At 38.1% G+C, this 27,208-nt stretch overlaps 1 protein-coding gene across 2 annotated transcripts in view; it reads left to right on the forward strand.

Annotated features, from left to right (window-relative positions):
• The window catches only part of src (v-src avian sarcoma (Schmidt-Ruppin A-2) viral oncogene homolog), a 53,531-nt gene extending 26,437 nt beyond the window's left edge, over positions 1–27,094 (forward strand). The window contains exons 2-13 of one of the 2 annotated variants that reach the window (XM_042750050.1): positions 3,416–3,665; positions 5,244–5,343; positions 7,203–7,220; positions 9,780–9,878; positions 14,000–14,103; positions 21,107–21,256; positions 21,584–21,739; positions 21,874–22,053; positions 22,199–22,275; positions 23,000–23,153; positions 23,326–23,457; positions 25,284–27,094. In XM_042750050.1, the coding sequence (XP_042605984.1) occupies positions 3,425–3,665; positions 5,244–5,343; positions 7,203–7,220; positions 9,780–9,878; positions 14,000–14,103; positions 21,107–21,256; positions 21,584–21,739; positions 21,874–22,053; positions 22,199–22,275; positions 23,000–23,153; positions 23,326–23,457; positions 25,284–25,492 (1,620 nt within the window). In that variant the 5' untranslated portion in view covers positions 3,416–3,424 and the 3' untranslated portion in view covers positions 25,493–27,094. The remainder of the gene's footprint in view (positions 1–3,415; positions 3,666–5,243; positions 5,344–7,202; positions 7,221–9,779; positions 9,879–13,999; positions 14,104–21,106; positions 21,257–21,583; positions 21,740–21,873; positions 22,054–22,198; positions 22,276–22,999; positions 23,154–23,325; positions 23,458–25,283) is intronic. The other variant, XM_042750051.1, reaches the window with a different exon arrangement.
• Positions 27,095–27,208: the final 114 nt, after the last annotated feature.

Consider the following 27,208-nt stretch of genomic DNA (forward strand, 5'->3'; position numbering starts at 1 on the left):
CATTTAATGACCATTTTTGTTGTGGCTGGACATTAGTGAGGCATGAGCTGTTCTTTGATTACCCAGAGTTCACCCTGATTTATCTCAGTGTGGTTTAGTGCTGTCGAACGTGTCAATAAATTCACCCTGCTACTTACAGTTAGGGCTCCATTAATTGGGCTAACGAGACATCTGTGTCTCAAGACATCTTGATACTGACTGGTTAACGCAGGGCCAGTATAGCACCCATGATACATTTCCCATTTAGAGCCCATATGGTGGAGAGCAAACTAATGAGCTGCTGTTTCTCTCTCTTTCAGTTCTCTTGAACAACTTTTCACTGGGACTTAAAACAAATCATGCATCACAATTTTTTTTAAAAAAAAACAGAGATTGCTTATTTTTTTCTAATTGACTTATTGACTTATAAGATGATATTTGTAAAGCAAAATCAGATACAATAAACATTGTTTATTTGTGACAGGTACAAATAAATGATTGAAATCTCTTTGAACACATTCACATGCTGTCTGAATTGGCATTACATTTTGGCTTATTTATTTTTTATTTGTGTTTTTCTCTTTATTTTATATTTATTTTTGTCTTTTCTTGTTTCTGTTGTTGCATTGTTTTTATTTGTTTTAAAATATTTTTTATTTCTGTGTGTGTGTATTTTATACAGTATGTTGTATTTTGGTTTTAGTTGTATTTTTCACTCTTTTCCTTATGTTTCTTTATGGTAGCCTTTAGTTGATATCTTATTTCACACTCTTTTCCTTATGTTTCTTTTTTTTTTTTTTTTTTTTTTTTTTTTTTTTTTTTTTTTTTTTTTTTTTTTTTTTTTTTTTTTTTTTTTTTTTTTTTTTTTTTTTTTTTTTTTTTTTTTTTTTTTTTTTCTTTTTTAGTTTTGTTTTGTTTTGTTTTTGTTAGTTTCTTTTTTGTTATGTTAGTTTTATTTTTTGTTATGTAAAAATAGTTTTCTAAATTTTTTTTTTTTTTTTTATATTTATTGTTTTATCCCCTTTTTGTTTTTATACATTTTTTTTTTTGTTTCTTTTGTTGTTGTTTTTTATTTATTTATTTATAAATAAATGTCTTTGGTTTGTTTTCTTTTATTTTGTTCTTTTATTTTGTTTTAGTTTTCTTCATTTTCTAAGTTTCTTTTTTAATTTTTTGTCTTTATATTTTGTGTTTTTTTGTTTCATTTTTATTTTGTGTTGTTTTCTTTTCTTTAAGTTTGTTTTGTGGATTTATTTTGTTATTTCATGTTTTTTTGTTTTCTTTTATTTTGTTCATTTGTTTGTTTCTTTTATTTAGTTATGTTTTGTTGTGTTTTATCATTTCAAATCTTTTTCTGTTTGCTTTGTTTTCATGATGAACAATTCATTCAGATGCTTTTTTTTAAGAGTGAACAATAGTCATTTAATAAAGACATGTTTAAAAAAAGAGTGAAGAAAAGAAAGCTGCCATTGCACTTGTTATAAACAGTTTTGCATGAGAACGTTTGTGTAAATACCATATTTCATTCAGAATCACTTGGAATCAATGTGGACAGACCTTCACTCCTGAAAAAATAGCCTGAATTTCCTATAATTTCAAGGTCAGTGCAGGTCTTTAATGGTATAGAGTGCATATCTGAGCACTCTCCTCATGACTCCAGTCTTATGACTGTACGGTTGGCGTCACCAGCAGTGAACCTGAAGTACGCAGGTCTCTAGTGAAATCTTGCAGGGCTCCAGGGCCCTCGGCCGCGCTCTGACCCTGAATTCACACTGCTCGGCTGAGATTAGTTCCACTCCAATGGGCCTGTAACAGCTCCTCTAAGTGACGGGACGCCCTGAGCTGCCAGTCCCAGCGGACTGGAGTAGAGATACTTTCTTTTTTGTAGAATTTATCATCCCATGGGCAAGCGGGGGCTTGTTCTGCACGTTTACAGAGAGTTGAGGACTGTAAGGAAGCGTGTGTTGAGTGAGGTTTGTGTGGGTGGATGGGAAAGTTTCTCTGTCTGTCCCTCAAAGAATGTGTGTGTTTGCTGGCAGATGGACAGTATGACATGTGGAAGAGTGTGTGTGTGTGTGTGTGTGTGTGTGTTGGGGGTCTGTGAGGATCGTATTGCAGTGGCTGTCACTGGTATGTGAGAGGAAACAGCTGAGCGTTCCTGTACTCAGCTGAAGTGAGGTTAAAGTGCACTCACAATCTCAACCTCAGGCTACTGTGGGTCGCACAAACTGAGGCCACTTGGCCATTTTCTTTGGATCAGACCTGTCTGTGTGAATTGACATTCACATGCCAAGCATTCTTTCATTTTTTTTTTTTTTGGTCAGTTTTAGGAAACTCTTCTAGGACTTTTTATTAGCGGCGCTTGCAAAACCTCTAACAGCAAATATAAAATTTAACATTTTTGTTTTAATATGCATTCCTAATTGAGAACAACTCACCAGTGCATGTTTTTGCATGCAAAAAAATTTATTCGCTTATGTGTAATCGCTTATCTGAAATATCTTTGATGCTTAATATGCATAAAGCCATGCAGCCTTTGGATAATATTAACCAATAACCGACTGAATTTTAATATAGTGGATGAAGAGTGTCACTTTCATATGCAGTAATGAGATTAGGGTTTAATACTGAATATTTCTCTAGATAACGATATTTCTGTAAACCAGTATCACTGTTTATTTGTGTTACTCAAGGAATAGCAGAGTATTGCTTGAATACATCGTTGGTTAATAATTGCAAAAATCATGAAAACGGGCTGGTCTGAAAAAGAGGGGGTCAAATATTCACTTGAAGTGTTTTAATGGAACAAATTGCATGGAACCTTACTGTTTTTACTGGGAAAAAAAAAATATATATATATATATATATATATATATATATATATATATATATATATATATATATATATATATATATATATATACACACACACACACACACAGCAGGTAAAATATTTAAAAAATAATAATTCTCAGTAAATATATTTCTAAAGGTGCTGTGGACATGAAATTTTCACCAGATGTCGGTAACAACCCAAGTAACCATACATACAAAGAAAACAATACAAATAAGTTCAGAAATTAATTTCTGTGTAATAAAATGGAATGAACAAGTGAAAAAGGATTGAACACGCTTGCTGAAATATTTTTAATACTTCGTACAAAAGCCTTTGTTGGTAATGACAGCAAGTAAATAGATTATTTAATTCTTTAAATAACTTAAATAAATAAATAAATTCATTTAAATTATTTTATTTATATTTATTTAATATTTTATATAAATATTAAATACATTTTTAAATATTCACATTTTTCTTTTTATTTATTTCTTTGTTTTAAATTATATACTGTTTTTAATTTAATGTAATTTTACTCTGCTCAGTCTACTGCAAGGTGTTTTGGGTAAAAGTATCAGCTGACGGACTGTCTCTTTACAGGCCTGGGCCATGGGCGGAACCAAGAGTAAACCCAAAGAGCTCAGCCAGCGCTCCCAGAGTCTGGACGACGGCACCGGAGGACACCATCACAGTCCCAACCAGTCGTCCTTCACACCCAACCGGAGTCCGCCGGGGGACGGCACCAGACCCGGTACCCAGCCCAACATCATCAACGCGGAGCAGGCGCTGTTTGGAGGCGTGAACTCAAACAACAGCATCACATCTCCTCACAGGATCGGCACGCTTTCCGGTAATGCAGCTCGGTCTGATCAGCGTCCTTACACTTCTGCTTTTGCTGACTTTCAGTATTATAGTGTTAACGGATATGGTCCAAGACATCTGAAGAGTGAACTGACTAAACAGTTTTGTGCAGGAAAACATGCCCTTTATTTGCTATAGCATTTTTCAGCACACCTATTTTCTGTGTAAATTAGGCTCGTTATAGATTTCTGTATATACAAAGTGCAGACAATTTTGAGGAATTCATTGTTTAAATCCCATGAATGAGATTCACAGATAGACTTTTTTTTAGCTTTAAGACTAAGACACCACATCAGACCCTAATGGACCATCTGATGCATACTGCATACAAAAATAGCAAGGGATTTTCCAAACTCAGAAGCTCTGATCTGATTGGCTGCTGTTTCAGGATCTCTAAGAGTCAGGATGCAGAAGTTCTGTCTGTCTTTGTGGAAACAAATTTGTGTTTGCATGATACCCAGCAATTTCCGTGGAAAACCACTTGCTGGATTTACCATAGTTTTTCCAGGAAATAACTGGCACTTTTTAGGTTTTGATTGTTTGAAGTTTTGGCCACAAATCTGTGAACATTAGCATTTTGGTCAGTAATAATCTAAGTTATCCAGTATTTTTAATGCAGCCATTCTTGGAAACTGCTGCACCATTGTTTAATTACGTGTTCAAATATTAATAATAATACGTTTTATAATTAAGTAAATTTACTTATATGTATTAGTAATAATATTATTATAGTATTTTAATCATAATAGGTCTATATTAATATTTCTTTATATTTGTATATTTTCTGTTTTTATTTTAATTTTAAAGTTTTAGTAGTTTTGTGTTTTTGTCATTTTTATTATTTTTTGTTAAATATGTCTGTATAGTATTTAAATGAAACTTATAATCAATTTGCAAACAATTTAAACATTATGTTAAATAAAATGAAACTGAGAATCAATTTGCAAACAATTTAAATAAATATCTTGAATTTTTTATTTTATATTTTTATATTTATATCAGTTAATAAAATAATGTTTTTTTAATTGTATTGATTTTAATATTAATTGTATTTAATTTCAGTTAATATAATACAGTTTTATATTATTTATTTCTTATATACACTTTATTTTATTTCAGTTAATAAAATAAATTTTCTATATTATTTATTTTTATATATATTTTATTTCAGGTAAAAAGGTGTTTTTAAATTATTTATTTTTATGTTAATAAAAAATAATTTCAATTAATAATTTTTTTTAATACTAGTAATTTTTATGTTGATTTTATTTTATTTCTGTTTTTTTTATGATTTAAGTTTTAGTTATTAACTATAATAACCCTGATTTGAATGAATTCAACAGCCCATTAATAAACCAGCATGCAACAAATTGAAAATGACCTTCTTAGAGTCTTTATGTCGCTAGTCAAAAGTCTGACTGTGCAAGTCTAGACTATTTTTAGATGCCCATTTTCACTGGCAACCCAACATTACATTGTATTACTTAGGTTAATGTAATTTCCCTGCTGAAGTTGTTGAATTGCATCAAGGTAACGCTCTATGTTTGTCTCTTGTATTTTTCCATAGGCGGCGTGACCACGTTTGTGGCTTTGTATGACTACGAGTCACGAACCGCCTCTGATTTGTCATTCAGGAAAGGAGAACGACTCCAGATTGTCAATAACACGTAAGAGGGGAAACACAAACACTTGCTCAAAAATAACAGGGCTCTGGAGGGCAATAGACACACCCACTGATGCCGACATCCACACACACACACGTCTCTCATCTGTCTGACTGCTGAAACCCCTCAAGCACACGCAGCCCCCCTCCCCGCTTCCTCTTTGGTAACCATAGGAACTGGCTCCCTCTGAAGGCGCTGTATTTGTGGGAGATGACAGCTTTTTGTTCTCTGGATTCCTTTTTTGGTCTTCCTGTGCACACACACAAAAAAAAGCTCAGCTGCATGTCTTTACCTCCACTTCCCCTCCCGGACCAAAGGGAGCATTTTCCTTCCTTTCTACACCTGCGGTTCACTTCCTTATTCCAGTGCACAGCGCTACCATTAAGAGAATAAAAACACTCTCAGAAACATTGTCTGGTTTCAGCACAAAGCAGACCTGGGGAATTGCTGTTTTATGTCAGGCCCAACACAGTGTAGTATATGGGTGAATCTCTCGAAACAGAATGTGGCTGGGTCATATTTCAACCCAAAATCAAAAGAAAGAAATGAGAAATTATATTTTGCTGAATGAAAATGAAGCCTGTGTTTAGTAGCATTCAGAATTTTTAAATTGACATAATTTTCATGACAATTATGCAGCTGTTGCTCACAAATTGTCATTTTTATTTTCATTTACAAACAAAAATCATAAGGAAAACTTGGTCAGAAAAAAAAAAGTGAAGTGAAAAAGTGACGTGACATAGAGCCAAGTATGGTGACCCATACTCAGAATTTGTGCTCTGCATTTAACCCATCCGAAGTGCACACACACAGAGTGAGAAATGTGATTAACTGATATTAAAAGGTCCTGAAAATATATATATATTTTTAAATACAGTAATATTATGAAATATTATTGCAATTTAAATGTTTTCTATTTGAATATATATTACTTATTTACATTTTGCTTATTGCTTAAATTTTGCTGCTTAATTTTTTTTTGGGGGGGGGGGGGGGCAGTGCTTATATTTCGTAATATTTTGTTTTTTCAGCATTTATTTGAAATCTATTTTTTTTTTATTAAATTAAATAATATTATAAATGTCTTTACTGTCACTTTTGAACAATTAATTGTGTCCTTGCCAAATAAAAGTATTAATTTATTTAAAAAGAAAAATTTTTACCAACCCCAGACGTTTAAATGGGATGTGCATGTGTAATTTGTTTTCATGAAAGAATGACTCTTATGAGTCTTTTTTTAATGAATTGTGCAGATTATCAGTTTGAAGATGTCTGATGAATCATTCACTGAATGAATTTAATCCAAATTAGCATATGATTCATAACGAGCTGAAGTCATTACTTTCAGTCATATTAGACTTGAAATGAAGCATACTTAATGTGTATTATTTTGGACATTAAAACGAGTTACCAAAATAGTGTTGTGGTTAAGACCAAGTTTGGGGTGTTTGAACAGTTTGGGTTAAAAAAAACCTGGATGTTTTCATGAGATTCACCCTTTAAACCACAAGCAACCCCCAGCGCTGTCCATAACCCTTCCCAGAAGCCCCTGATAATAAAGTAATCAGCTTTTTAACAAAATCTCCAAGCTGCTCCGGCTTGCTCGCTGGGACCTTCTGAATCGTGTGTCAGCAGAGATAATCAACCATACATTACAGTAATTGTTTTCCATATTTTTAGTACTTGACTGATGATGAGTTGGATAAATGCTGTGTTTTCAGTGCATCATTGCTGCAGCTGACCTTCAGTCAGTTTTAAAGACTATGTGGGATGTTTGTAGCTTCAGCTTTTTCTGCTTTTAATGTCCAAACACTTCACGTCTCCTGTGTTTTTCCTCTACATGCTCTCACTCGTTTATGTAGGAGAAAGTTGAACCCCAGGTTGGTAAAGTTGCTCTTGCTTTCTGCTTTCAGTGTCCATTTTCTGTGTGTGTGTGTGTGTGTGTGTGTGTGTGTGTGTGTGTGTCATTCCGCCATTTGCTTGTCCACCTGAGATTTGTCCTGACTTTCTAGAGACTGTGGAAGTGGTCCAGAAATAGTGTCACAACTCCTCATAACTGGCTCACTCAAGACCATTTTACATTTGTCCTTCATGTTGACTTTGTGTATGGTCCTCTGGAGTATTATCCATTGTTCCTTTACATTTGCTTAGGCTATATGCTAATTTTCATGCTATTGTATCTCTACTGTATGCTGTGCTAGATTATGATAAGTGCATAAGTCACAGAATGATGAAAATCATATCAAATATAACATTTTCCTGTTTAAGCTGGACGTTGTAACAGGAACATGTCCACATTTTCCTTTTTTAAATAGCAAACATATAAACTTGCGGCTTCAGTGGTAGTAAAGTAGCATATAGTTAGCCTAAAAATGAGCAGACTCTAAAACCCACAAAAGTCTGATTTTGATTTCATGGGGTCATAAAGCGAATGAACCTAAAGACAGCAATGTTAAAATATCATTAGCATTTAGCTAAATTAGCAAAGTAAAGCTGTAAACTAAAGGCTACATGCTACGTTTTTAGTTTAGCTAACTTGCTAGTTCTCATTCTTATTCCAGAGATCATTTTATTGGACAAAACTTCATGTACACCTCACAAAATGAAAGATTAATGAAAGATTAAAAATAGCACATATATTCTAAGCTAGGAGTTCACTATATGAGTTCAAAGCTAACAGACGTGGACAAAAATCCACAAAAGTTCAGTCAAGTTTTGATTTCATGTAGCCATTTAAAACAATAATGTTCAGAAAGCATTAGCATTTAGCTAAAGTAACATATTAAAAAGGCTAATGGGTACGTTTATTTGACAAAAATCTGTATAGCCACCACAGAATGAAAGACTAAATGCCTATGCGTATATTTTTAGCACATATGTTAGGCTAGGAGTACACTAGCATATGATAGCAAAGCTAAAAGGTAAATAGGCCTGTACATTAAATTCAAGATTCAAGATTTTTATTTTGAATCCATTAAAATTCAGTCAAGGTTTGATTTCATGTGGTCATATAAATTAATAAACGTAAAAAAATAAAAATAAATAAATAAAATATTCAGACAGTGTTAGCATTTAGCAAAGTTAACATGGTACAAATACAAACCAAAAGCTATTGGCTACATTTTTTGCTAGTTGTCATTCCAGAGGTCATTGTATTTAATTGGACAAAAATCACCCTGCAAATTGAAAAACTAAATGCTAAAAAGTGTTTTTATAGCTAATATTATATAGTTATACACTAGCATAGTAGCATATGAAAAACAAATAAAATTCAGTCAATTTCATTGGGATCATTAAATGAATGCAAACCAAGATAGCATTAGCATATAGCTAAATTAACACAGGCACTGTTTTGACAATTTTGATGTTGTAGTAGGTGCATAATGGTTTTAAAACATTAAAAGTAGACTTTTTCATAAGTAATTTAGGTGTGTAGATTTTAGGTGTACAGTGTTTTCTACATTTTTTTTTTTTTTTTTTTTTTTGCCCAATTGTAGCCTCATTGCTTTCTCCTCTCATATACCCTGCTTATCAGAATCACTGTTTTAATGCTTTTTCATACATAAATAATTCATTAACATCTGAATTTTGAATGGTATGCTGTGTATGAATAATATATTTGCATTGTATGAATATGAATATGTGCCCATCTGTGTATATACTGTATGTCATGTTTTCACTGGTGCAGTTATGTTTTAATTACGTTCAGCGACAGCAAGCAGTAGCTCAGAGACCTGGGAGAGGTTTGTGTCGGGTCAGCATGTCTTGGCGATGGATGAAGTCTTATTACTTTAGCTTAGGGAGTGAGTCACAGTCTGACACCCCACAGCTCACACTAAAACACAGCATCTATTATTAAAAACCCATCACGACTCCCAGACAATAGAGACCCAGACAGATGACTCACTTTTTGATAAATCAACCAGTTTAATAAAAAAAAATCCACCAAAAAAAAAAAATATGATTTTCTTTCTTTTATAGAACTTAAAAAGAGGTATTATCTTATCTATCTATCTACACAACAATACAAAAATTATATATACCTTTCGAACAACATAACTATCAATAAATCTATCTATCTATCTATCTATCTATCTATAAGATTATGCACACCATATGAGATGAATGAGATATGGGTTTGGAACAACATGAGGGTGAGTAAATGATGACTGTGTTTATTTTGGGAGAAGGGAACTATCCCTTTAAATGCATGTTTCATTTATGCATAATTTGGCAGTGCAGGTAGAAAGCTGTCTTTAGAGCAGCTTTGTCTGCATTCTCATGGCTCATTTCGTGGATTATAAAGCAGGAATAATACCACAGATGTAATCTCAGGGTGTTTGTTTTGGCGGTTAAGAAAGCCGTTTTGATTGTGTCACCAAATATGTTGAATGTGAGTCAAACTGCAGGTGTATTATGTGTGTTTTCTGTCGTTTTAGGGAAGGCGACTGGTGGCTGGCTCGCTCCCTGACAACGGGAGAGAGTGGATACATTCCCAGCAATTACGTGGCACCGTCTGATTCCATCCAGGCTGAAGAGTAAATCCTTTCTCCTCCTTTTTCTCTCCTTTACTTTGCTGTTCTCCTCCCTGTGAATCTTCTGGTTTGCATTTTATTCCCTTCATTGTGATGTCAGATCTCTCAGTTCAGTTGAGTGTGATTCTAGGTCCTCATTGAGGATTATTTTACCACTTATTTCAATTTGTTATGAGTCGGTAGTTTAGTCAGTGAAATGAGTCAATCACATGTTCATTTTCGAACCGCCCTGACTGGTTCATGAGTCGCAAAACTGATTCATCAAAAAGAACCGGCTCATGGGAGTCACTTGTTCTGTGTTGAAAAGATCTGACTCAACAGAACGATTTGTTCATCTATCTGTCTGTCTGTCATCTATCTGTCTGTCTGGTGTCTATCTGTCTATCTATCTATCTGTCTATCGTCTATCTGTCTGTCTATCTATCTCCTGTGAAAGTCAGCAAGAAGACTGGCAGACAAAAATCACATCAATCTATCTCTATCTATCTATCTATCTATCTATCTATCTATCTATCTATCTATCTATCTATCTATCTATCTCCTGTGAAAGTCAGCAAGAAGACTGGCAGACAAAAATCAGCTTGGAGAAAATCAACAGCAGTTCAGAGTATGAAAAGACAATGCAGAAAAGCTGAGCAGATGTGGCAGAAGATGAAACTTGGAATTCACTATAGCATCTATAAAGACAGCCTTCATGCTTTTAATGTGAAACTAGCCACATCTAGACAGACTTTCTTCTCAAACCATATAGACAGTAACTTAAACGTCACTCATACTCATTTTGTTACTGTTGAGAGACTGACAAACTTCCCAAGTCAGATTCCCAGTGAAATGCTCTCTGACAGCAAATGCGATGAGTTTGATCAATAATATCAGGAAGGCGATTAGCACATCCCCAAGTTATGCAGAGGTCAGACAGATTCGACCGCAACATCAAATAAGAAGATACGATATCTGCTTTTGAAGAAATTGATAGCAAAATTTTGAAAGAAATAGAACAGCAGCTCAAATCATCAACCTGCTATCTTGACACACCTCCCACATATTTTTTCAAAAGGGTGCTTTACTGTTTAGAAGCAGATCTCTTACAAGTGGTGAACGCCTCACTTCTTTCTGGGACTTTTCCAAACTCCCTGAAAACTGCAGTTGTTAAACCCCTTCTGAAAAAGAGCAAGCTTGATAACACCATATTGAGCAATTATAGATTAATATCAAATCTTCCTTTTATAGGAAAGATTATTGAAAAGGTAGTCTTTAATCAGCTGAACAAATCTTTTCAATCTGGTTTCTGACCGCATCACAAAACAGAGACAGCGCTTATTAAGATAATAAATGATATTCACTTAAATTCTGATTCTGGCAAAATATCAGTGCTGGTATTACTAGATCTCAGTGCTGTGTTTGACATTCTCGATCATAACATAATTCTACAGAGACTGGACAACTGGGTCTGGCTTTCTGGGATGGTACTCAAATGTCATTCTTAGAAGGGAGAGGTTATTATGTGAGTATAGGAAAGCATAAGTTTAAGTGGACGTCCATGACGCGCGGAGTCCCACAAGGATACATTCTTGTACCGCTCTTGTTTAGCCTGTATATGCTCCCTCTAAGTCAGATAATGAGAAAGAACCAAATTGCCTATGACAGCTATGCTGATGATACCCAGATTTGCCTAGCCTTATCGCCACATGACTACAGCCCCATTGACTCCCTCTGCCAATGCACTGATAAAGTTAACAGTTGGATGAGCCAGAACTTAAACAACTGAAGTCATTACATCTGGAAACAAAGATGAAGTTCTCAAGGTGAATGCATACCTTGACTCTAGGGGTCTAACAACCAAAAAGTCAGGAATCTTGGTGTAATTCTGGAGAAAGACCTTAGTTTCAGTAGTCATGTCAAAGCAGTAACTAAATTAGCATGCTATTATCTAAAAACATTGCAAGAATTAGATATTTTGTTTCCAGTCAAGACTTAGAGAAACTTGTTCATGCCTTTATCACCAGCAGGGTGGACTATTGTAACGGTCTCCTCACTTGCCTTCAGAAGAAGACCATTAGACAGCTGCAGCTCTTCCAGAACACTGCTGCCAGGATTCTGACTAGAACCAGAAAATCTGAGCATATCACACCAGTCCTTAGGTCCTTACACTTGCTTCCAGTTACATTTAGAATTGATTTTAAAGTACTTTTACTCGTTCATAAATCACTCAATGACCTAGGACCAAAATACATAGCAGATATGCTCACTGAATATAAACCTAACAGACCACTCAGATCATTAGGATCGAGTCAGTTAGAAATACCATGGGTTCACACAAAACAAGGGGAGTCTGCTTTTAGTTATTATGCCGCCCGCAGTTGGAACCAGCTTCCAGAAGAGATCAGATGTGCTAAAACATTAGTCACATTTAAATGCAGACTCAAAACTCATCTTTTTAGCTGTGCATTTATTGATTGAGCACTGTGCAATGGCCGAACTAATTGCACTGTATTTTATGTATAATCATTTTCTATTCTTAACTGTTTTAAATTCTATCTATCTATCTATCTATCTATCTATCTATCTATCTATCTATCTATCTATCTATCTATCCATCCATCCAGTCTCACATTCTGAAATTCAAATTAACTTGATGTACCAAAACAACTAGAAATAAAATAATATAATAAAAATAATAAAAATAAATAATAACGACATAAAAAATACAAATGACAAGCACACACATAATACAATTACTAAAACTTTAGCAAAAATAAAAAAAAATGGAAAATATACAAAAATAAGAACTATTACCATTTCAAAAAATAAAATAAAACCTAAATTCAGACTATTATTAAACTATAATATTATCTCAATGACACTGAAATAACACTGACGCTCAACCCTTGTGAAGTTACTAACAGAATATTTCATTCTCGCCCCTCTTTCTCTCCTTCCGGTCTGACCTTTGAGTCCTTCATATTTCCCCTCATGGTTTTGCTCTTTCGCCCTCCATTGAGATGAAGTCTCTCCATCATCTCATCAGTTAGAAAGAAAAAAAACCTTGTTGCCCAAAGTCCTTTTCCTTCTTGACTGAGTAAAATACGTCAGTGTTTGCCTCAGGCAGCCCGTCTACTATTGTCTGTCCTGTTCATATTCTGGTCATTTTTCCTGAGACGCACACGCGCGCTGTTGCTCAGTCGACTGCCGCATTACACAAATACACACAAGCACTCCTTTGAAAACCTGTAATGACTCATTTTTCCACCCTTGCCTTGCCAGTCATCTCAGATTGACTCTGGAGAAAAGGTAAGACTCAGAGAGAGCACAGCGGCTAACAACAAACTGCGCTGATTTATAGACACTAAATGTCGGTCATGAATCCCAAACTCCATTGTTTTATCACTACTGGAACTAAGAGTAGGAATATTACAACATGAATCAGTGTTCAATATCTCATACTGCACAATTCAGATGACAGTTATTGTAAAGTATAGTCATTTCAGGCCCAAAACATCCAATTTAATGCAAACATTATTAGTTACACAAGCTCAATTTCATGATAGATTAAATGTATACTACTGTTTAAAAGTTTGTTAGTAAACTATTTAAAAAATAAATTAATACTTTAATTGATCAAGAGTGATAGTATAGAGATTTAGAATGTTACAAAAGATTTCTGTTTCAAGTAAATGCTGTTTATTAGAAAATCCTGAAAAAATATATTTAACAGTTTGTACAAAAATATGAAGCTTCACAGCTGCTTTCAACGTTGATAATAACAAGAAATGTTTGTTGAGCAGCAAATCATCATATTGAACTTATTTCTAAAGGATTTTGTGACATATGAAAGACTGGAGTAATTCAGCCTTGCATCACAGGAATAAATTACATTTTAATATTGATTGAAATAGAAAAAAGTTATTTTAAATTGTAAAAATTTCAAAATATTAATAAATAAATAAATGCATCCTCGGTGAGTACATATATTGTTACAGACACTAGATTTTTGAATGGTGGTATACATGTTTGCACAATGGGATGGCAGCATAAGCTGTATTTCTGCTCAACTGTGTGTCTCCGATACAATGTTACATTTGATTACTTACTCTGAATACACACTCTCTCTCATCTCTCTCCAGATGGTACTTTGGAAAGATTACTCGCAGGGACTCTGAGCGGCTCCTCTTGAGTCTGGAAAACAGGAGAGGAACTTTCCTGGTCAGAGAGAGTGAGACAACCAAAGGTGATTGAATGTGAACAGTACAAATTCTGAACACTTTTTTTATTTACACTTTTTATTAATTTGATCTGTTTATAAGTTAGGTTTTATTTATTTATTTTGTGCACAGGGACAATGCATGTTAATAAACGTTTCTGTAAGTGCACCAGATTTAACCCAAAGATTATTTTTCATCTGTAGTCCTTGGACAATGTTACAAGTCTTCCTAAAATGAAATGTACAGAAATAGACAATTATTAAAATTAAAAACAAAAAAAAAGAGCATAGCAAAAACACAAACATATTTGGCATACACATTATATTAAATATATAAATCCAGCCAAAGGCACAATCAAAGATTTTATTTTATTTATTATTGATTTAATATTAAAATAAAAATAATTATTAAAATGATATCCACATAAATCTAAAAGGAGCAAACCAAAAAAAAAAAAAAAAGACATACACAGTATATTAAATGTACAAATCTATTCAGAGGCACAATAAAATATTGTATTTAATTTATTATTAACATAAAAAGAATTATTAAAATTAAATCCACATAAAACATGGAGCAAAGCAAAAACACCAAAAATATATATTTCATAGAAAGTATATTAAATATATAAATCCATCTAAGACCATAAAAGCAGAATAAAATATTTTAAGCTCTTTTTATTAATTAATTAATAAACAGTAATAAGAATTATTCAAATTGTATCCACATACAATACTAAAAGGAGCAAAGAAAAAAAAAATGGCCTACAGAGTATATTAAATATATGAATCCATCTAATACCATAAAATCACAATAAAATGGTTATATATAAAATTAATTAAAATATAAAATAATTATTATAATGATAATAGTAATACATATATTTTAACATTTTTGATTTAGATAAATTGTAATTTTTAATTTTAATTCAGTTTACCACAGTTTTGTGAATTAATGTAGTTTTGTGAATTAATGTAGAATTTATATTTTATAATTACCCTTTGTCTGGTGTCACAGTGTTGATTCAAAAGCCAAACTGTAGGGATGAATGGAAAATTGTGTCAGAATGAAATCTAGGGTATGAAACATCTCCGGTTACTCACGTAACCCTAGTTCCCTGAGAGGAGGGAACGAGACATTACGTATGGGGAAATCCATTTCCTCGAAATTATGAAGTCTAATTGAATAACTCTTTTGCTTGCAAATAGCCAATGGCGCCCCCGCCCTCACTTGATTGGCTGACAGCCCTCAATATAGGGGACGGTGTGCGCCAAAAAACCTCAGAATCTTCGACTGAACGAGAACTATGAGGCTGGAAGGCTTTCTACACGGCAGGTTACGTAATGTCTCGTTCCCTCCTCTCAGGGAACTAAGGTTACGTGAGTAACCGGAGACGTTCCCTTATCGAGTCGGTCTCTCGACATTACGTATGGGGATCAATAAAAACCCCGCTATGTGGGAAAAACTGTTCGGCCCAGCTCGCATCGAGCCACAGTAGAGCATAAGCACTAATTCTTACAGCACGCTAGCTCTAGGTCGGGTACCAGACCTGGTTGAAACACCTCTTGGCACCGAGCCAAATTGGCTCCTACACCATCGTAATCCCGTGCACCCAGATAAGCAACACTGGTGTGATATGGGGAAAATGCAGCAATATGTTAATGTGGGCATAATAAGGGGGCAACATTAGATAGCTAATGAAAACATCACCGCAGCTATTACTAAAATAACTTCCGCTGTCTATACGACCTGGTCGAAACCATGGCTAGGGCACACGCCAGGCGGGGCGTGCCCATAGCCTAGTCCAATGACTGCTCAACTCCCTCCTCCTGCACTGACAGCACATGTGATCCGAACGAGGGAATGTCCAAGTTATAGAATCTCACAAACGTGTTGCGAGACGACCAGCCCGCTGCAAAACAAATGCCCTGAATAGACATGCCTTTCGCCCAAGCCCATGACGACACCATACTCCTTGTGGAGTGGGCGTGCACCCCGATTGGGCAGGCGGTTCCCCGGGAAGCATAAGCCAGTTGCACAGCCTCCACCATCCAGTGTGATAGCCTCTGCTTCGACAGCGCACTGCCCTTCTTGGCACCCGCGTAGCAGGCGAAAAGCTGCTCTGAAGTTCGAAACTGGCTAGTTCTGTTCACATAAGCACGCAGGGCATGCACGGGGCACAAAGCGCACTTCTGAGACACTGAATTACTGTCCTCCTCAGGGCAAAATGCTTGAATTGTAACTATCTGTAACTTTAGGCGAATAGCCACGTTTGGGTAAAAGTCTGACCATACAATCGTCTGGTCCAAACTGCATACACGTGCTGTTCACTGACAGAGCATGCAAGTCTCCCACTCTTTTCCCGCAAGCTAGTGCGAGCAGTAGCGCCATCTTAAATGAGAGCACTTTAAGGTCGATAGACTCGGCTGGTTCAAAAGGTGGGTCGGACAGCGCACTAAGCACTAACGACAGGTCCCAGACCGGCATCTGACGAAGGCAGGGTGGATTAAGCTGCCTAGCTCCCCGGAGAAAGCTCGTTATCAGGGGGTGCCTCCCCACTGAATGGCCATCTAACAAGTCACGAAAAACGGCAATAGCGGCCACGTAGACTTTCACTGTAGATGGAGAACTGCCAGCATCCAGACGTTCCTGTAGGAAGGTCAGAATTATGGAGACATCGCAACTCCTGGGGTCATCCTTTTTGTCAACACACCAGTTAGCAAATACTTTCCACTTCAGAGTGTATAAGTGCCTCGTCGAAGGGAGTCTAGCCTCTGCTATTGTCTGCAGCACTCGCTGATATACTCCACGCTGATCTGCCAAATCTCTCCTCCCTGATCATTTACGGCATTAACTTGACTGGGGGAAAACCATACTTCCGTCCCTTGGGCCAGCGGCTCGACAGCACGTCTCCCCCCGGGGGGGATGCTGTCAGCGAGAAGTACAGAGGGCAGTGGGCATTCTCCTGCGACGCAAAGAGGTTGATCTCCGCTTTGCCAAACAGATTCCAGATCATGCACTGCTCGAATCGACAGAAGTACCCTGTCCGTCCATAACAGCAGCTGTCTCGCTAATCCCGGCAGGGATCGCGAATGCAAACCTCCCTGGCAATTGATGTACGCCACCACCGCTGTGTTGTCCGTTCTGATGAGAACATGACGGTCTTTCACGAACGGAAGAAAAACTCTGCAGCGCTAGATGAACCGCTTCCATCTCCAAGCAGTTTATATGCCAGCGCGTCTGGTCCCCTGCCCACGTACCGAATGCTGGTCTGCCATCGCATAGGGCTCCCCAGCCTGATAGTGATGCATCCGTAGTGACCACTACACGTCTGACCACTCTGCCCATAGCAGCACCCTGCTTGAATATGGTCGTGCCGAACCAAGGCGCCATAGTCTAGAGACATGAACGCGTTATGATAAGGCATTCCGTTCCCGCTATCCACGCCCGTGCCTGCACTCAGCTCTGTAACCAGTGTTGAAGCGGTCTCATGTGCAACAAACCCAGTCTACAGACGGAGGCTGCAGCCGCCATCAGACTGAGCAACCTCTGAAACGTTCTTAAGGGGATAGCTCTGCCTTGAACGAAGAGGGCTAGTGTATTGTGAATCGACTGGATACTCGGCTCTGACAGCTTCGCGATCATAGTGCGCGAGTCCAGTATCATACCCAGGAATGTGATAGATTGGCGCGGCTGCAGTGTGCTCTTCTGAATGTTCACAGACAGCCCCAAACCTGTCAGGTGGGCGAGGAGTCTGTGTTTGTGTTCCTCGAGAGAGTCAGGGGAGCGAGCGCTGTATTCATGCACGGCAACACTTTGAACTGGTATGCCACACCCTCGAATGCAAGCGAGCGCTGTATTCATGCACATTGTAAATACGCGGGGAGCCCAAACGGCAACACTTTGAACTGGTATGCCACACCCTCGAATGCAAAACGCAGGAAGCGCCTGTGATGTGGGGCTATCTAGATGTGGAAGTACGCATCCTTCAGATCCACTGCAATGAAGTAATCATCGGGCTGAATGTGCGCGAGGATCTGCTTCACAGTTATCATCTTGAACGTTCGTTTCGCGAGCGATTTGTTCAGTAATCTCAGGTCTAAGATGGGGCGCATACCTCCGTCCTTTTTCGGAACTAGAAAATAACAGCTGTGGAACCCGGAATTTCTCCACTGCTTGTTTGGCCAGGAGATTTCTGCCCGTAGCAGCGGGGCGCTCTGTTCTGATACCTCTGTCATAATCACACCGCTGAAGCATGCTGCGGCGGGGGCTGCGCGCCAGCCACCGGGGAAGCATTGACCGCAATATGAATGGCATGTGACTCGTCTGCGGCTTCTCGCATGACCTGGACCTGGACCTCGCTGCAGGGGGTGCTTGAGAACGTTTCGGCAGGAGATGAGGCATCATCTTAGACTGCTTGACGGTTTCGGCTTATTTCTCCGACAGAGACTCCACCGCAACACAGAGAAGACCGGTGGAACTCACCAGCACATCCAGGAACTGCCTCTTTTTGGCATCGCGCATGCCGGACAGCGTCAACCACAGATGGCGATGTAGGACCACAAGGCTGCTCATATTGCGGCCAATTCCCTGTGTGACATTCTTCGACACCGTGAGAGAGAGATCCGCCATGCGCAGCTTCCTGAGTGACTCTGGGTCCAGGCTTCCCTCGTCCAGGGACCTCAGGAGCCGAGTTTGGAAGACCTGCAGGATTGCCATCATATGGAGGGCAGATGCTGCATGTCCAGCCGAAATGTACACCTTCTCGGCGATGTGAGCAGTAGCTCGACATGGCCTAGAAGGCAAAGAGGTGGTCTTCCAGCCGGGAGAAGACGCCAGGTGGGCCGCGATAGCATCCTCGACGGGAGGCGGTTGCGCGTACCTCTAATTTCTTCGCCCCTTCCACCATCGTCAGCAGCTGGGTCCCCTGTACATGGGCTTGGGCTGAGTAAGGGGAGCGCCATGACCGGGTGAGTTCCTCGTGGACCTCAGAGAAAAAGGGCGCGGGTCTCTGCGGGGCTTCAGCCTGACGGCCCGCGCCGAGGAAGGAACCGTCCATCCATCTCTTAGACGGCAGCTCCTTGGGGGCTGTCCACTCCAATTCCATATCTGCCACCGCCTCCGTGAGGATCGCCATAAGCTCCGTATCCAGCGAGGTGGGGGTGGGTTCAGAAGGGGCTTCGGACCACGCTCCCAGGTCGGAGGCATTTGTAGACATATGGGGACGGGGGAGAGGCAGGAGATACAGGGCCACCGTTACGGGTAACGGCCAGCCTTGCACGAAGGATCTGGATGGGAAGCTCCTCACAGACACGACATCCTGATCCTTCGAATGCCGCCTCTGCGTGAGCCCGACCCAGGCACAGCACACACTGCTCGTGTGCGTCCTGGAAATCAATGGGCCCACCACACATGCGGCAAAGTGACATTTTAAGAGAAAAATCGCCAGAACGCGAGAGGGGATAATTTTCCACAATATTCCGCTCTGAATGGGTGAATCCACAGCGAAACCAGACTCAAGTGAAGAAAAAAGATTCTGAAGTTTTTTGGCACCCGCCGTCACCTATATTGAGGGCTGTCAACCAATCAGGTGAGGGCGGGGGCACCATTGGCTATTTGCAAGCAAAAGAGCTATTCAATCAGACTTCATAATTTCGAGGAAATGGATTTCCCCATACGTAATGTCGAGAGACCAACTCGATAAGGGAACTCAGTTCTTTCCAGTAGAGCTTTGCACTCATAACATCAGGGACGAACAATACAACAACACACCAAATAAAAAAAAAAAAAAATCTTAATTTTTCTTTTTTTTTAATGAAAACATCTCTCAAATAAAAAAATTCTAGTGCTGTTGCTGCTCAGCCAGTCAAATTCAGAGACCACAGCAGCTACTGTAACAGTTGCATAATAAAGAAACTATTAATAAAGACAGCGATGACAAATAACTAACACCAGTGTGCAGGAAAATGCTCATGCATGTGTCTATATTGAGGAAGTTGCATTTCAGGATTTCAGATCAGAACAAAGTACACGTTCAGTTGAATTCCCCTTTTCTGCTGTCAGTTTATCATTCCTTATCTCCTCCCTGCAGCCTTTCTCTCTCTAAACACTGTAAAGATCCACGCTCCATATATGGCCATTTACACAAACAACATTCATCTGAGATGATATGTAAAGAGCGCATATGGCTGTGTATGACAGAATGCGAAGGTCAGAGAAGTGCTTGCAGGGATGAAGAGCGAGAAGTAGGTCAGGCATATAACCGTGAGCCATATCTCGCAGCTCATATGGTCAGCGAGGGAGACTGAAGATGAGTCAAACCCCAAAGAGATGAGGGAGCAAGTGACAGACTGAGTGAATCAATGTGTGTGAGGACCACAGCGCCCTCTACAGAGCATTTTACACAGTGTTTATTAACCCTATGAAGACCTGGGGCCTGTTTCAGAAAGCAAGTTTACCATATAAGCCAGGTTTATTTCAGTTAGTCTGACTTATCGTCTGCTGATATGCTTCAAAATAATTCAGACTGACTGAAATAAGCCTGGCTTATTTGGTAAACTTGTTTTATTGAAACAGGCCCCAGAATCATCAACATAATCAAAATGTTCCTGATAGGCCTGTTATACACACTACACTACTACACACTACTAGGCCTGTTATATCTACTACATACTTTCTCCTGTCTGATTGATTTGAGTTTATACTTTCTTACCAAGTAAAAGGCCTTTCAAAGGGACAGTTCACCCAAGAATGAAAATTCTGTCACATTTACTCATCCTCCATTTGTTTGAACACAAAAGAAGATAATTTGAAGAATGTTGAAGAAGCCAAATGGTTGATGGTAGCCATTGACTTCAATAGTATGGAGAAAAAAAAATAATACTATGGAAGTCAATGGGGACCAGAAACTGCAAAAGTGTAGAATCTGACACCCATCATACTAAACTAACAGTTTCAAATCTAAATGTTTGTTAGTGCCGTCCATGTCATCCAGTTCACCTCTAAAATGTGCTCTGTGTTTTTTTTTAGGTGCCTACTGTCTTTCCGTTCTGGATTATGACAATGTCAAGGGTCTAAATGTCAAACATTACAAGATCAGGAAGCTGGACAGCGGGGGATTTTACATCACGTCACGAACACAGTTCAGTACTTTACAGCAGCTGGTCAACCACTACCGCCGTGAGTCGCTTTCTCATAGACATCTGCTCCTTTCTGAATGTCTGCAAAGGGAAGTGATACAGACTGGTATTTCTGGAATTGGGAACTTGAGTTGTTGCAAAATAAGAAGATGGTTAGATCTATAAAAAAATTAATTATATAAAGCAATTACATAATAACTCATCCTTTACTATTTTCTAAAAAAAAAATATATATATATATAAAAAAAAAAGAAAGAAAGAAGGAAAAACAAAAAGAATATACTATTGCAGTAACAATGCAAAATTTTTAACAGGAGAAAAACAAAAAAAAACATAAACATCTCCTTTCTGTCTGTGTCCGTCACAGAGCATGCAGACGGCCTGTGTCACTGTCTGACTGACGTGTGTCCCGTGCTGAAGCCTCAGACTCAGGGCCTGGCACGGGACGCCTGGGAGATCCCACGGGACTCTCTGAGACTGGATGTCAAACTGGGCCAGGGCTGTTTTGGGGAGGTCTGGATGGGTAAGACTTCTTCTTTCAACTTCCTTCCTTTGAAAACCAAAGCTTTGTGAGTTAAATAAGAAGTTCACCAGTACAAAGTACCACAGCTGTGTGGTGATGCAAGCAAAGCTTTCATAGTGTCTTTTTCCCATCAGGCACTTGGAACGGCACGACACGTGTGGCCATCAAGACCCTGAAGCCTGGCACTATGTCTCCTGAGGCCTTCCTGCAGGAAGCGCAGGTGATGAAGAAACTCAGGCATGAGAAGCTGGTGCAGCTTTACGCCGTCGTCTCGGAGGAGCCCATTTACATCGTCACTGAGTACATGGGACAAGGTCAGTACAGAGATCCAGTGAACTATATTGGGCTAAAGATGTCTAAGAAACGAGAGTTCACTGTAAGATGTGTAAATAGAGCATCTATAGTTCTGCCAGTAAAAGTGTGAATGGAGATGTGACGCTGTGATTTCTGCTTTCACAGGAAGTCTGCTGGATTTCCTGAAGGGTGACATGGGGAAAATGCTGCGGTTGCCTCAGCTTGTGGATATGGCCTCTCAGGTACTTTCACACTGACATTATGATAGGATATCTAATAATGAAATTGCAAAGAAAAATAAACTTTTTTATTTAAGTTTTGATACTTAAAAAGTAATATAATTGGAAACGTTATATTAGAAAATGTACATTACTGATCAAAAGTTTGGGTGCGGTAAGATTTTTTTAATGTTTTGAAAGACATCTTATGCTCATCAAGGCTGCATTTATTTGATAAAAAATGCAGTAAAACAAAGAAAAATATTGCAATTTAAAATAACTGTTTTCCATTTGAATATATTATAAAATGTAATTTATTTCTGTGATCAAAGCTGAATTTTCAGCATCATTACTCCAGTTTTCAAATTCCAAATGGAAGTGATCATCCCTATGCCTTTGAAAGCAGAGCCCTTGGAGTGGGGACTTTGGAGTGCCATTATGTAGTCATTTGGAATGCACTTGGCAAAGGGAGCGACGTAATTTCCTCATTATCTTAAGCTGGGATGTTCCCATGACAACGCAGCATGGTGTCCGCCAGCTGATTATAACTATAACTATATAACTCTGTACTGAAGGAGGAACTATATTTAGAGATTTGAATACTGTAGAGCATTGTGGTGGCGTTTTTTGCATTGCCAAGCACCGCTGTCATTGTCTTTATAATGTATATGAATATATTTCTACTCTGTGGATACTCTGGAGGTTGGCACTGAGCTCAGCGGAGTTATAATTTATGTGTTGTCCTCAGATCGCCTCTGGAATGGCCTACGTGGAAAGAATGAACTATGTGCACAGGGACCTCAGAGCGGCCAACATCCTGGTGGGTGATAACCTGGTGTGTAAAGTGGCTGACTTCGGCCTCGCTCGACTCATAGAGGACAACGAATACACGGCCAGACAGGGTGAGCAGGAGCACTGCGAGACTGTCTTTCTCCATGTTCTTCACATCTTCAGTTGTTTCCTGAGGCATTCTCATTTTCAAAATCTTAATGCTGTTGCCTTTTCTGCGCTTCGACCTTAATGGAATCAGTTTAATCATGATGACAGGCCTCTCTTAAATCATTATTACAACAGGAGCCAAGTTTCCCATCAAGTGGACTGCTCCAGAGGCGGCGCTTTACGGCCGCTTCACCATTAAATCTGACGTGTGGTCGTTTGGGGTCTTACTGACGGAGCTGGCGACCAAAGGCAGGGTGCCTTATCCAGGTACTACTGCTCTACACTCAAATATAAATCAAAGAGAGTCACCCGCTCACCTTATTCAAATTTTTTTTATTATAAATTATCTCAAATATATATAAATGTATATGCATTTACATATTGAAAAAAGCACAATATATTTTTTGAAAAGTAATTAATTAAAAAGTATAAATTATTCCAGGCATGTTTTAAAAACTATTTATTTATTTATTTATTTTATTTTTGTCACATTGAAAACAAATAAAAAAAAAACCATCTCTAAAAAAAAAAAAAAAATAAATAAAAAAAAAACCCTGATTATTTTAAATATTATTCATTTAAATTATTCAAAAAATTATTATTAAAGAATTATGTCACCCAAAATGTAATAAAAGTATAAATTATTAGGCAATAATAATAATATTTATAAATTAATACATTTATCTAAATAACAATAAAATAATCATAATAATGAATTCATGTATTTCATTTGTCTAAAGAATGATACATTATTGTTATTATTGTTCTTTCAAAAAATATGGAATAAATAATTTAAAAAATTTTTTTGACAAAGTTCATAAAATAACCAAAAATAAAAAAAATAAAACATATACATTTATATTTTATTATTATTATTATTATAGCACATAATATTGTCATATTAAATGACATTTTAAAGAGCCCTGTCCACAAAGAGCACATGACAGCATTTCTGTGCCATGTGTAATGTCTGGCAAAAAAATCAAGTCATACTCCACATTCCATACCAGATGGGGGCAGCATGCCTCAATAAAGTGAATTGGTCTACTCTAGAGTAACAAAGGAGAAACGGCATAGTCTCTATGCTCCGCCCCTACCTTCACAACAACCCTAGAGCCATAGCCGAAGCCTAAGAGGACGTTTCAAGCTTCTTAGGTAATGTTACATTTTATCAGCTTGGTAGAGACGGGCTTTGGTAGATAACAGGTGAAAACCGGATCAGATCTGTGGGTAAGTTATAGCTAGCTAATTATCAAACGCAGCTACGGTTACCCATCGCTAACATTAGCAAGTTTATCGAAAGCCTTCGATACATTTCTATGTTATAACTTCCCGAAAAAAATACGCAAACATATAAAAACAAACTTCTAGCGAAATACTAACAGCATTTACTTACCAATCCAAAAGAAATGTTGCAAGTTCGGAGTCGAACCTCATTTCTTTCAAGTCCATCAGTTGTCTCCAGCGATGGAAAGCAGTGCCGATGTTTACTCTGGTTCGGCTCCTTTTCTTATCGGATTTGATTTGTGATTCCGAGTGCGGTTGTTTCCCTGTGGCGGGTGGTGGTGGTAGGTGTCTCTTGCCAAGGGCTTCAGCCATCCTTCCGCTCTCTTCCCTGAACTGAAATGAAGTATTGGGCTGTACCTTCCACACGATGACATCAGTTTCAAGTACGCCCACAAGCCGTGCGAGTTATTCGTGTATTGCAGGTTGGCTGGTGGTTATGTTGCCCGCATACCACCTCCCATGGCCGAAACTGGTATTACGACACCTGTCGGGCCGTGGCTAGTAATGCTAATGCTAATTAAGGTTGATATCTCTGCAGCACTATAACTTGACATTTTTTTAATGAAATCATCGCCCTTATAACATCTCAATATTAAATGACATTTTAAAGAGCCCTGTCCACAAAGAGCACATGACAGCATTTCTGGTTGTTCTTAAAGAGCCCTGTCCACAAAGAGCACATGACAGCATTTCTGGTTGTTCTTCCATGCTGACAACCCACATCCTGTGCCTGGTTAAAATGTGCCTGCACCACACTCTGACACCTGACCCGCATCCACCCTGTTTGATGTGTCTCCTCTGCCCAGGTATGGTGAACCGGGAGGTGCTGGACCAGGTGGAGCGCGGCTACAGGATGCCCTGTCCCGCCGAGTGCCCCGAATCCCTGCACGAGCTGATGCTGACCTGCTGGCGCAAGGAGCCCGAGGAGCGGCCCACTTTTGAATACCTCCAGAGCTTCCTGGAAGACTACTTCACCTCTACTGAACCACAGTACCAGCCAGGAGAGAACCTCTAGAGAAGCAGATCCAGTCAAGTGTGAGAGCAGCGAAAAGGATATCATTTCCCAGACTGGGAAAACGAACGCGGGATGTTTGTGGCATAACCCAAACAATACTGATCCACATGGGACGTTAACGTCACATCCAGCTAAATCAGCCCATTTAAAGCAACTTATTGGGTTTTCACATGGTTACAGCATTATAATCGCATGTTTCTCCACTTTCATCAAACAGCAAGACAAGATGCATCTTTCCTGCAAATAAATTCAATAACAAATTGCTTCTTCAGGCGCCGCCGTTTCTGCTGATAATTGTCGCGAGGCTTTATTTCCGAAGCTCTGCGGATTGATCCCTAGCTGTTTTCTTGACCTCGATGTACCACCACTTCTCTCCTAAACCCTTTTAGCAGATGCTCCAGATCTGTCATTCATCCTCCTCGCACAATCCCTCACTTCTTTCCTCTCCCATCCCTTCACAAAACCCCAAAGTGTCAGCTCCATTAGCTCTGGTGTTCGTCGTGAACCCTGCGACCCGTTCCCGTTAATGTCTTCCAATAAATATCCAGGGGCAGTATCTGAACGTGGTATTTTATGCCTTTTAACGGTAGAAATTAGCTTTTTGTCCCACTATGCTTGTTTGTTTCTTTTGTATCAACCTGGATCAACTGGAATAAGAACAGTTGAACACTGGTCACATGATTGGAAGTCGGTTCTGAATTCTGAAATGATGGAAACGAAACATTCTTCCTTTTGATATGGACTCAAATAGAGAATCGTTCAGAATGTGGTTTCATTTGATACAATTATTCTACTCTCCTAGTATTTGAAACAACTACTGATATATAGCATTGCTTTTGTTTAAAACAGATATGACTGTATAGTCCTACTTTGTGTGCCAATACAAAGGAAAAAATGAATTTTGTACTGTTTTATTATGTATAAAATGTATTTTTATTAATGTTGTTTTTGTAACAAAGAGGATGAGCAGGATTTGTAATTAGAATTTAAAGGAATAGTTCACCGGAAAAAAAGAACATTTGTCATTTTCTAACCCTCATGTCATGTTAAACACAAACGGAGATGTTTAAATGAATGTTCATGCTGCTCTTTACCATATACAGTACTTTTACATTTATTGCATGAGAAAAACGTCCTCTAAATATCTCTTTTTGTATCCCATGAAAACGATAACAGCGTTAATGTTTGGAATGACATGAGGGTGAGTGAATTATGACATCATTTAAATTTGTACACTGAAAGAATGTTTTTTCCATCTCTTAGTATTTTTGTCTTGTTTTCCCATTACAAATATCTCAACATTCATAAATCAAGCAAGAGAGTTGTTTTCTGAAATTTAATGATTCTATGTTTAAAAAAAGAAAGATATCTGGCAACCCTTAAAATTAGGTATTTTCTTACCCAATTGTCAGATTTTTTTTCTCGCTTTAAGCATAAACACACTTAATTTTGATCTTTTTTTTTTCAGAAAACAAACATTTAATCATAAGTATTTTACTTCTCAATTTGAATTTGGGATATTTGTACTGGAAAACAAGACAAAAGCACTGAGGAAGAAAATCTACTTTTGTTGTGTCGGTGAACTATTGCTTTTATCACTCATTATTAAATTCCAAAATATCAAATGTTATATACTCATAATTTCAAATGTTTTATCTTTCTGGCTTTTTTTGAGACAAATTCTGACATGTGCTGTCAAAGTCGCCATTATGTTAT

This window comes from Cyprinus carpio, chromosome B23 (genome assembly GCF_018340385.1).
Source record: "Cyprinus carpio isolate SPL01 chromosome B23, ASM1834038v1, whole genome shotgun sequence".
Lineage (NCBI taxonomy): Eukaryota > Metazoa > Chordata > Actinopteri > Cypriniformes > Cyprinidae > Cyprinus > Cyprinus carpio.